This window comes from Bombus vancouverensis, chromosome 9 (genome assembly GCF_051014615.1).
Source record: "Bombus vancouverensis nearcticus chromosome 9, iyBomVanc1_principal, whole genome shotgun sequence".
In the NCBI taxonomy this organism is placed as follows: domain Eukaryota; kingdom Metazoa; phylum Arthropoda; class Insecta; order Hymenoptera; family Apidae; genus Bombus; species Bombus vancouverensis.
The window spans coordinates 464,675-477,582 of NC_134919.1; the positions used below are offsets into that span (position 1 = coordinate 464,675).

At 33.8% G+C, this 12,908-nt stretch overlaps 1 protein-coding gene and 1 long non-coding RNA gene across 3 annotated transcripts in view; both read right to left on the reverse strand.

The window, feature by feature from the left end:
- Positions 1–12,908, reverse strand: part of MICAL-like (protein) — a 50,414-nt gene that overhangs the window by 24,401 nt on the left and 13,105 nt on the right. The window contains exons 3-4 of one of the 2 annotated variants that reach the window (XM_033340174.2): positions 9,756–9,934; positions 8,449–8,537 (exon numbers count right to left, since the gene is read on the reverse strand). In XM_033340174.2, coding sequence (XP_033196065.1) covers positions 8,449–8,537; positions 9,756–9,934 — 268 coding nt within the window. Of the gene's footprint in view, positions 1–8,448; positions 8,538–9,755; positions 9,935–12,908 lie in introns of those variants that run through there. The other variant, XM_033340178.2, reaches the window with a different exon arrangement.
- On the reverse strand, positions 9,948–12,647 carry LOC143303164 (uncharacterized). The gene is made up of 3 exons (XR_013059190.1): positions 12,158–12,647; positions 11,886–12,003; positions 9,948–11,489 (listed from the first exon to the last, which is right to left on the reverse strand). It is a non-coding gene; the product is annotated as an uncharacterized LOC143303164 (long non-coding RNA).

Sequence of the window (12,908 nt, forward strand, 5' to 3'; positions counted from 1 at the left end):
ATCAACTCTGTCAGCGATATCATTCGCATAACTGCATATTTTGGTGATCGGATCGATAAATCTATGGCGGCACTCGACACCAACTAGTGTCGCACGACGGCAGCGTAGTGGTTAGCGTCTTAGGTTACGAACGCTCGGGACCCGGGTTCAAATCCCGGCGATCGTAGTCCGATTTTCCTTTCCATGGCATCTAATTAAGAAGAAAAGCGGCAGTACCTCCCCCTCCCCCAGCAGCGACATCTACACCAGCAGCAGTACACTTATCTCGGCCTCTACACCAGCAGTAGCACTATCACCCACAACTATATTTCCACCTCAAACCTAATATCATTATTAAAAATTTCAATGTGGAAAACAGGTGTATTGCGTAAAGCAGATTGTTTGTGCATTGAGATTGACCAGTTGATGTAGCGAGGAACAGACTACTAAGTCATCCATAATTTGAAAAGAATTAAGATGTCAGCCAACTTTCTGCGGTCCTCGAGTGTCAATTGTAATGTCTATGGAATACAGACAGTGTGGTAGTTGTAATCACAGCTGTGAATAAGGTAACCTAGGGAACGTAACACAGAATGTAGAAATCTTAAGTCGTGATCTTTTAATAGGCTGAACATAATATTTAATTTAATTTAACGTTTAAGATGCAGGAGCCATATAACACTAGCGTGTACTCTACGTGGGGTCTAACCTAACAATTGTACAGAGTTTTCAGCGTTAGAGGGTTTCTCAAGTCCTTACAAAATCTGATGAAGATAAAACCAAGTAATTAGTTTGCCTCAATAGTGATATTTGTAATATGTTTAGTGTATGATAACTAACCATTATAATAAACGCATATCGGTCACTGTTGACCGATGACAGGATGGCGTCCCTCAGGACGGAGAATTATATTGCTTATCATATCGCTTGTATTTTCGACCAATCGCGAGGAAACACGTCAACGGGAGTTGTAAATTCCCGTTACGATTATAATAATCGACGGTGCGAATAAATCGATCCCCTGATTTCCGTTGAGATAATAGGGGTGGTTGAGGTGGTATAACGCTGTGATTAACAGGGTTATAAAATTTATATTTCCAACACTTAAGAGGTACACTGATGAGTATGTATAAGTTAAGTAAGTGGTTGATTTAAGGATAGAAACTCGGTAATCACATATTGACTATTCTAACGATGAAGAATAAGTGAAGTTCGTTCGTATGTGATTACGGAGGAAAGCTCGGAGTGGGTGTCTTTTGAACTAAGGGCGTGAATTCACTGTTCACACTTTTCGTTAGGACAGTGAGGGTAATGATCCGCGATGCCCATTGGTTATAGCCAATATTAATAAGTGAAGATTGGAGGAGGAAGCCTCCTACCGACGTGGCTCGGGGGTGACCTTGTGGTAATAAACCTAATAAACCAATAAACCTAAGGACTGTTTTAAATACCAGTTATAAACTGAAAATACTTGCAGGATTAAGGGTTCTTGCAAGCTAATAAGACTCGGTTTATGGTGGGGCCTTAGGTTTATCGAGGGTCTGTCGAACGGGGCTTAGGCCTTGACGGTCAGACACTGAAGGACGTCGCACGGACCATTACACGCAACGTAACATCGCTGGTATGACACAATGCGCCAGCATATGGTAATTTTTCAATATTTGAGTCTATTAAGATACACAAGGTTTGTTATAAATATTAAGATTCGGTTGCAGTACTGCCGTGTCTGAGAAGCCTCTTATCCTTATAAACAATTTAAGATAATCGATAATGAAGATTATGAATAATAATGGGGTTAAATGAGGGTCTAAAAGAGCCCTGAGGAATGCCTTCCTGAAATTATCGTACACCACATTTACACGTTGTTTACTGTTCGATATGTATGCATTGTATAACTACTGGAAATGTTGAGGTTGGTAAACGTGGACTTGTCCGGAATAAACATAAGCTGTTGAATAGATACGTGATTTTTGATGATCGATGTTAATTTAATGGAGATAATTTTCTCAAAAACCTTAGCGAATATATAAAATTTATTAATTATGGATATTGATCTGAAGTTGATACCCCTAGTTTTCTCACGTGATTCAAGTATAGCAGTAATTAGGCTGAACCTTCATTTTGACAGAAAGATTTTAGCACTAATAGATCTCTGACTAAAGCAGGAGGAGGAAATACATTGCCTATACTGATCATCGAGTCAGTTAAATGGAGCTCGATGGAGCTCATTGAAATATCATGATATTGTGAAAATCAACAGGGAATAGAATACACTGATTCAAAAAGTTAGACAAAAGAATCTACGATAGCCTAGTCAAAGTCGACAGTTGCAATTCATCTTACCAATTCATACATGCAAAGATAGGTTAGTTAAATCAGTACGAATTGACAAATTTGGAGAATGACTTTGGGTTTGCCGGCAAGGTATTTTCAATAACACGGAGGTAAGCGGGCTAATCATTCATACAGCAGCGTTTACATTCAGATCTAAGGTTAACAAAATTAAAATCACTCGTATTCAAATCATACCAAATTAAATATTCAATCAAATTAAGATCGTTCATATTAACTCATATCGTTAGTCTGCATGCAGGCTTGATGTGAACATTTTTTCTGTACAAACAATACTTCAAGCTCTGTAAAGAACCATCTCGGAAACAAGAACTTGTAGACTCGTGAAATGATCGTCGGTGATTTCAACATGTCGGTAAATAAACGTTATCGGCGAACACGGCGTCAGTGAAATTCTGTCTATGAAAACGATTTAAAGCGAGGATTTAAAGGTAACCTGCTATAGTCTTGATAAGTTTGACAAAAATTTACTTGAAATTATTTCTGGATTCGTTCAAACTTATAATAAACCGCTATTAATTATATATTGTATGAACAATGTTCAGTTCTTGATGATCTCTTAAAATTAATTATCGCTCGTAAAATGTGAATGCAGTCGAAATGGATATTATTCAATCTGCATGTTCGATCGTTTAGCTATTTCCTAGCTCAGAATATATTAATAACGTATTGTACTACGGACTGCGTTAATGAGACGGTAAAGTTACCGTGCTCACACCAGCGACGATTATTTAGTCGTTGACGTCAACTTACTCTTCTACAAACAACACTGAATAAGAATAAGACTAAAGCTGCATATACATGTATCATGTGTAAAAATATGAAGGACTTTTTGCATTTAAATGATTTACATTCGCACGCAACAATGAACCGAATGGTAACAAACAGTGGCAACACCACATTTGCAAGCATCAAAATTCCTATTTTAATATTCCAGTGCAATGTATAAGTAAATTGCAATTAACGACTTTCTAGAGAAACACTTTACCTAAATATGCATAATCTTTTTAATAATGATGTATAAACTACGTATGTAAAAAATGAATTATTATTATTGTAATAAGTAAAAGTATAAATAGAAATTCAAGATAATAAAGTAATATACAGCTGAAAGACGTCGCCACCTAAATATCTTCTTTGTTCCTCAGGACTTGAAAAATATTTACGGCACAATTTAAATGATTCCAATGGTGGAATACCCTAGAAGACAAATTTCTTTATCGGGTCATTAACATTTTTTCAAAACCATTGATACTTTTTATCTGGAAGCCTAGATTTTGTTCTATTGCATCTTATAGTGGATGGAAAAATACCGAAAGTCAAGTTACCGAATAGTTACCACCTCACCAAATTCGATGCCCTTTAAATATGTTATCAAGGACATCATTCTGAACTTCTTCCTAAGCATATATGGGGTGGTCGGTTTTAGCTTTCGAGTTATATACAAAAGTATGCCATGATGATACATAAGGATGGAAAAAATAACAAATATTCCAGTCCTTGAATTTCAAATGAAAAGCAGAATATAGGGTTAAGAGGCTATTGAAGTGGTGGCAGTGTAAATGAATTTGTAAATGAATTCATGTATTTTTTGAAGAAGTAGACAAATTTGAAGAAGTGTTACATACGAATATCGATAATGATGCGATGACATCAACATCAGATATGATTTGGGCAATTTTATAAAATATATTTATTATTTATTTTTTTATAATATTAACTTATAAAACATAGAAAGAAAATACGCAGGCATATGATACTAAACATACTTTTATGGATAACTGGAAAAGTAAAATCGATCACCCTATATACGTATATAAAAAAATTATTCAGGATAATGACCTTGAGAAGATATTTTTAAGGCATAGAAATCAATAAAGCGTTAACTATTCGGCAACTTCACCAAAAATATACTTTAAGTATGTCTGTTATGTCTGCATCATGACCTGGAACTTGTCAGGCTATGCCAGAGTGATATGTAAATTTATTGTTTATGTTATAAATGTCCAAAACTGACGTTCGTCGGCAGTGATACTTTCTAACACGAACAATTACAAATTGTGATGCACTCTATTGTTTCTGGTAGAGTAGCAACACAAGCATTAATTATGCGATTCGTCATATTCTCTGGAGTGGTAGGCTGCTGTTGGTAAATTTCTTCCTTTAGTTTTCCCCAAAGAAAAAATCTAATGTATCCAGATCTGGCGAAGTTATTGACCAGCTGTCCAATGGCAGCAGTCCCATTATGTCCAATTCAACGATTTGAGAATTTTTAATTTATAGTCCTCAGTCAAAATAGCCCCAAAAAGGTTAAACAGTAAATAACGATAGCTAAAATTTTATTACGCGAACTTATAGAATTCCTATATATTTGGAAATCAAGATTTCTTCTGTAAACTTTATGAACCAAAGAGAGAATAGAGAACATGGTGAATTGCATAATTAGTACTTGTGTTCATATTCCACCAAAAACAATACTTATTCGTGTGAGAAAATTTGTAGCTGCCGGCGGATATCACTTTAGACAGTTATAACATAAGCAGTAAGTTTACATACTATCTTAGCATTGTCTTGCAAGTTCATCACATTTTTAGTTTTCAAGGTCATGATTTAGTCATACTCGAATGCATTTTTCATCCGCTACAAGATGCAATAGAAAAAAATGCACCTTTCCCGGATAAAAAATACCAATGACCTTTAAAAAAAACTAAATGAAAATGAAAAACTAAAGGAATCTTACGAAAATATGTCTCCTAGGATATTGCTCTATTGATACCGGAATTTAAAAAATTGCGTCATAAACATTTTTCATGTCGTGAAGAAGAAAGGAGATTTTTAGATAATGATCTCCTCCTTCAGCCGATACACCCTGCATTAACCTCGGAAAGGTTTGATGTCTGTGTTTGGCATTTAAAATTTGTTTGACTTTCGTTTTCATGTGATCAAAGTTACTCTGTATCGTTATTGCATTTTCCACGATCGGCTATTCTATGTAACATAGCAGCAATTTCTGGTATAATAGTATAATAATATAATGGTATTATTGAGTTTCCTGTTTATAAATTGTCTCAACTTCGGTAAATATTTGTTAACGTTACGTGTTTTATAGAGGTAATGGCAAGCATCAATGTTTCTTAAGAGGCATCGGTCTATATCAAACCGATAGCCACGAGTTCAAACTTGACAACGAATTCTAAGAATCGAGAATGTTATAGTTTCAGCTAACGAATTCGCTAATTCATAGTTTCGGGTGACAATAAGGAGCCCGATATCTTCTTAATTAATACGCAGGAAATTCGCACGTATGATTGATGATACGACGTCATGTCGCATAGACCACGTCGCATGTAGGTAGGGTAATAAGCACCTTTATCTGACTAGCATTCGGCAGGGCTAACACTAACCGTTTTAATACACTGAGTGACATGTTTCTGCACTCTCATATTTTTGACGATGATGTTAGTATTAAACTGATTAAATTAATTCACGAAGACTTGGGTGAAAAAAGACTAAATTATTGCTCTTCAAAATTGTAGCGCTATGAACAACAACTTAATTTACTTAAACCAGGAGAAATTCTATATTCAGATTATTATGTGATATGGACAGCAGATACATTTGGATAACAGAATGTTCGGATAGTAGGTATTCAGATAATGAAAATTCTATTTGTATAATTGCACTCTTTGAGACAACAGTAACATTTAAATGCATAATTTCGCTTAACTCGGTTGAGTGACCGATGATGACAAAATAACAAAAAAATATAATTATTATTGTAGAAAAAAATAATCTTTAGAATAGAACATTCTAAAGACCATCTTTGAGCTTTCTTCGATCTTCTATTTAGTAACAAACTCAAAAAAATAACTTCCAGATAAATGTAGTTATGACCATAGTGTTTGAACAAAAGGATCAGAAGTTGTTTATTCTGTGATTATTCTAGATAATTCAAGAATTTATCAGTTAATTCATCGATTTATCATTTAAATTCAAGAGTTTATTCTCGAATTAATGCTTTATACCCGTACTTCGGTTCGTAAGTTGATCTGATCCTATAATCGACTGCTTTGTCTTCCGGGATTACAGGGATGCGGTACTACAAAATAATTTTTTCCTGATTGTAATCATCGAACGTTTCATCACTGCGTCACATTCGTTCTTTTGCTTAAATACTTTTAACTACAATCTAATCTTCCTATGAGATTAATCAGTAGTTTCTTTACATGTACAATTGTCGTGATTGATGTTGCTTCCCATTGTATTTGCTCCCCATTAGATTTCTGTATATCGTTTGTATCGAGTCGCATGTCTTTTTCAGTGCAGGTTTGCTTTCCCATTGATAAAACATATTTTTCAATTTCCTTGATAATTCTTCTGTCGTTGTTCTCCCTTTTAGCTTTGAATATTCGATTAATTTTTTATCGAATTTTCATCTTAATTGTACATTCACTCAGGAGGTGAACTTGTTTCTCTAATGCCTTGAATGAATCAGAATTTTCATAAAATCATTTCGATAAATCAGCAATACCGTTGATACTTATCGTTAAATCTGCATATTCCCAACTGGCGTTTGAAGGGGCGTTTTTCTGTATAAGATATCATTTTCACTATGAAGCAATTCTAATTCGTGCTTCATCGTGTTTCTTTCTTTCTCTGTCTCTCTTTCTCTTTATCTATTTGCATTATAGTTTTATTTCTCATAATAGTTCTATTTCCCCCTATAAGTCAGAATAGAGATTAAATTCATTATGCTCAAACTGATATTCATCTGTACCATTCGCTGCTTCTCCCAAATTAATGCTTCCTTCTTCGGTCGATTATTCTTGTGTTCGTCCACGATTCGAATGGATCCACGATGATCTTGATGTCAGATGCTTGTAATTCCATACAGCGAAGAATCTCTCATAATTTGTTGATCGTAAAATCCGTTGCAGTATTCAGTCTCATGGATATAACTTTATATAATGACAAAAAGTATAGAAAATCCAGAATCATAAGGTATTTAAATACTACAAATAAACGCACATTTTCAAACACAAATTTGATCACATAAAGTCACATAACGTTCCATAAAATAACATAAAATTACATAAAGTCAAATCTATTTAAGCATACGATTCACAACTGTAAATTCATAAATGGCACACGTCAGAGTAAAACACTTAATCGCACTAATTACGACCGTGAAGATGCACCCCGCTTCTGAATCCTTAAGGGCGTTCTAGCGTTTCTTTATGAATGTACGTACGTAGAACCGCGATGACGCGATGACGCGATGACCGTCTATCGGCGTTAAACGAAGTTACGGCAAACATTTTCTGTAGACGTACGTCTTTCGGCAAACTATGATGCGCTGGTCGCGTAACACACCATACGCGTTAAACCAAAATCATAAAGTTCTACTATTTGAGTAGCATTCGAGTTCTACTGCTTAACATCTGTTCGTTAAAATGTTAGAAGTAAAAGACTTACTACAGTTATAAAATTTTGAAACGTGCATACGATAACGAAACTTTTTGCTCCTGTATAAAATCGTCAAGCGTTAAGACAATTTCGAATATACGTGTAATGTTTTAAAAATATAAATTAAACTTAATACGAATAAACTGAGAATTAAATACGAAATATCAATATTTATTAAATTAACAACATGAGTAATAAAATAATACTTAACTTAAAAAAGATATAAGACAATTGTTTAAATGTCATTTCAAGTGCTCGCGAAATTCTTTAGCAATGAACTTTACAATAATTATATTGCATATAACATACGAAACTATTTTACACAGCAGAACATAAACAGAGAGCAGAGATAGGTTTTAAAATTTTCATGAGATGTCCAGTCATTTTTATAAATGTAAACCTATCTTCCTTTTCCTAGATAAAGTATTTTCGTATCGATAAAATTGATATATTAGTTTGTTCTATAATATTCATAACAAATGCCCTATATTTGTATATTCATTAGTAAAAGTAATTCCGAATGTACTTCATTACTGTACATATAAGAAAAAATGAGTTCGTAAACCTACAGCTAAACTCTTAATCTAATCGGAATTAATTTAAAAAATATCCAATAATTTTCTACGTTTCGTACAACAAAGGCTTCTGTACCTTTTCTTTCGGAGATTCAGACACTTGTGTGATTCTTTCCTCTACGGTTTCAGTCGTTCTACTCGCTGGAATTCGTGCTGGAGATGAACCTACAACGTTCAAAAAAAGAACATTTAACCATACACGCGTTGATATACATAAATACGTATATATATATATATATATATAGAGCGTTCGACTGTAGGTGTAAAAATGTTTAAGGTGCGATTCTTGAAAATAATATGAAAATCAAGAATAAAAAATTGCGTTTTCGGGTTTGTTTTTCATTATTATAAATTAAAAATCGGTTGAAATATCTGTGTGCGAGCAAACCTTACGCGAACGAAAGTAGAGCAGTCCAAGCAGCGGGGAACACAGTGGTTCTCAAACGGAACAAAAAAATGGATGCTAGCTTGCCTCATACAACTCAAAGAAAAAGTAAACGATCCTGCGCGATTTATGAAAAATGCGTTTTATGAAAAAAAAAATCGCACATATATTTTTTCTAGCCCTTTGCCTACATAAATAATTAGTAAACAACATCACGTGTTAACAATGTTTATACAAAGTCCAGAAACGCACTGTTATTGTCCCGTTTTTCGTTCGATTTGAGGACCACTGTGATCCCCGCTGCTTGGAACTGCCCTACTTTCGCTCACGTAAGGAGGTTTGCCCGCACACTGGGATATTTCAGCTGATTTTTAATTGACGATAATTACAAACAAAGCCGAAAACACAATTTTTTATCCTTGATTTTCGTATTACTTTGCCTATAAGAATCATCTCTTTAACTTTATTACAGCTATAGCCGAACAGCCTGTATAGTTACATTTTGTATCAGATAGTGTTTTAGCGTTCACTTTATAAACGAATTGTCATCCATGTTATCGACTGCAAAAAGAATTGTTATCTTTTTTAATTATTATTTTATTTCAAAGAATCAGTAGAATCCGTTTTTTCCAAAAAATATTCTAATTATTATGTAAAAAATATACTGCTTCCAAAGTATTTATTTATAAATATCAAGGTTGTAAATATTTAACAGTGCCGTTGATGAGAACAAAATATACTTGAACTAATTTTTAATGTAAACGTTTGTCTCTATCGTCCATACTGGATTTACCGTTAACTAAGAAAATATCACAGATTTGTAACTTGTGGAAAGTTAAACATTCTGTTTACGATGGAATTATTAAAAAATCTCCCTTGAAACCAAATAAGTTTGCTTCCCCAGTGCAACCGAGTCAAGTATTTAGATAGGCTGGTATAGATACCTCATTTTGTACAATTGTGATTGCATATATGTGCCGTTGTTTGTACGTACTTACCACTGAAAGTTTGATAGAACTGTGAAAGGTAAGTAAGGATCGATAAACGATCAGGTACAGCACAGGAAGCCATATCTTCTGCATCCAAAAGTGCTGGTATTCCAAGATGTTGCTCTGCAATTCTAAAAGCCAGTTCATTGTTCCCATATATATCGTTCTTGTCTAAACTGTCAAAATCACTGCAACCAATATAAAGAATAGATTATTTTTATTGATTATTCCAGCACATCGCTGTCGTAAATTCAGCAACATTATCATAGCGCAATTTCAGTACTTTACAATCTCAGTGTTAATAATTAAGTAATAACAAATAAAATATCTAGGAAAATGGTCAAGTGATAAAAAAGCTTATGATAAATACATATATTTTGGGCATTATTTCATACACAGGATATTATAGAACACATGGGCCCCACTTCGGAAGCTAATTAAACGTAAAAACAACGAAAAAATTTCATACAAACGTATGCTCTGTCTGCCTTCTTTTATGAGATATAACGAATTTTCTGTTTTAATTATGCATTATCTGATTGCCTTTATAGAAGCTGCTAAAGATGACCATTTCAAGCATTTCAATTGCATGTCAAGTCAAGCCTATAAACGTCTTGCCATGGATTCAGTTGCACTTAAATGGCTGCTGATCTTTCCTGAATTTGTTGAAATGGTTATTCTATTTTGAACTTTAGCATTTTAACCTTTTGCAACAGGTGGTGCGTACACGATAAATTCATTATATCTCATATACAAAGACTGAGCACACGTTTATACGAACTTTCCCCATTATTTTTAAATGTACAATCAGCTCGAGAAATGGCTCCTACATGTTCTGTTACACCCTGTACAGCACTACAGTATACTATACAGTATACAGTATACTACGAATAGTAGTGAATGATTGTAATATGTTTAAAAAATTAATAAGTATTGAAAAAGGGAAACTAAACTTATACATAATGTATCTTTAAATTATTGAGCACTAAATACTAGATAGATCATACACCCCTGACACATGTCTTGCTATCAACCACATCGTATATAACCGGATCGTCATGGGCATTCTAAACTTCCTTTGTCACTCGATTCCGTAAATATTTATGGTATAAACAAGCTCACGTCCAGCCAGTTACGGTGCTCTAAATACACTCCATTGATACAAAAATTCAATCATTCTTACAGCAAAATAGCAAAAGGCAACAACAAACAATTGTAATAGTTACATATATTAATAGAAAAAACCTATACAGGGTGGTTGGTAATTGGTGGTACACGCGGAAAGGGGGTGATTCTACGCGAAAAAAGAAGTCGAAAATATAGAATAAAATTTTTTTTTTTGTGTTAAATTTTTCCATCGAGACAATGATCTACAGTGAGATCCGTTATAACGAGACGCGATAAAGTGCACACGTACCGAGCGAAAATTCAAAGTCGATTTTCTCGAAAACAAAGCCTCAAACGAAAAATTTTTATTCTATATTTTCGACTTCTTTTTTCGCGTAGAATCACCCCCTTTCCGCTTGTACCACCAGTTACCAACCACCCTGTATAATCGAAGCATTGTTCAAAACTGTACTATCTAAAATTGTTAATTGATTAAAACCTTTCACGGAGATGTAACTTACTAATAAGGGAAGTACGATATCTCGGAAATTCATCAAAATTTGTAACGTTGCAGAAATGTACATTAAGTAGATCCAATGTTACGTAAGTACATTTCTCATTGTCGATGAAACGAATCTAAGAATGGAAATGTCTCCTTTAAAAAAGTGGAAAATTGTTATATTATGCGGATATCTTCGAAATTGTATTTGACGTTTAAAAGAAGTTAAATACAAGATGCTACAAATAATTTTCTAAAAAGACAAGTGCTATCGTGTAAGTTATATCATATTAAATAATTCTACAAACTTGAATTGCGATACAAAAAATTCGATTATAATTTCGGCAGTCCATAAACTTTAAATAGTAATGACAAAACTCGGTTTGTTTATTGTTAGAACGAGTGGTACACTGCAAATAAGATTACGAGAGTAGATGTATTTTGATTGTTGTTGTTCGAAATTGAACCGAAATTCTTTAATACACGCTCGATGGAACTGAAATTGTAAAATTCAGATGGGGTATAATAAATACCTATTCGTCGATGAGACAGATTTAAGACCAAGGAAATCTAATATGTAGGTAGAGAAATAACAATATCGATAAAATGATAGATCTCCGTCCGTATTTTATAGTGCTGTCCGGAAAGTACCTGAGAAAGGAATATATATGTCTGTATATGTGCGAGGTGTATCCAGAAAGTAAAATCTGATTGGCTACTAAAAACAAGCAGAAATTTATTTTCAAATGCTTTGACGTCCATTGCATTCTACGCGTATTAAACTACTTTGCTAAGTAATTTTTACCCTTATTAAGGAGCCCAGTTTCTGCGATGAAACGTGTAGCTAAGTCCTAAGGTAAGGTGGCACTCAGCGTAAACATATCTTTTCAAGTTTCAAACGATGTGACACAATTTCGTCACTTTCCATTCATACCCCATAAATTTTACGGCCATGTTTCTATGAAAGTGTGTCCGAGGTTATGTTCACGCTGGGCGCCATCTTAGGAGGCACCGTTCTATGAAGCGGGAATACAAAAACTAAAATCTTAATACGGGTAAAAGCTACGTAGCAAAGTAGTTTAAGATATATCAAATGCAATGGATATCAAAGGTTTTAGAAATAAATTTCTATTTCTCATTAATGCGGTGAACGAAGAAGTGGCCACATACGTTCAAAGATATTATCCCCGTCTTTTCTTAATATTAAACCTACCGGTACTTCGTGTATACCTATTCCTACCGTGTGCGATCAAAATGACCGGTAATTAAAGTAATAGTTTTTATGATTTAACTTAGATAATGGTTAATTTATAACTAAATGTATATAAAATAATGAACTTTCATAAAATTTCGTCCAAAACTCCTTTACTTTTGTTTAATTTCAATTATAGACTTAAATAGAATTACACTTTTATTTATACAGAGATATATCTTATTCAACTTCGCTGCATTTTTTACAAATTATCTTATTATCAAATGTATATTTGCCGCATAAATATTTCCAGTATCTTAAACAAATTTTCGTAATTTTGTAATCTTTACAATTTTTTACTTGA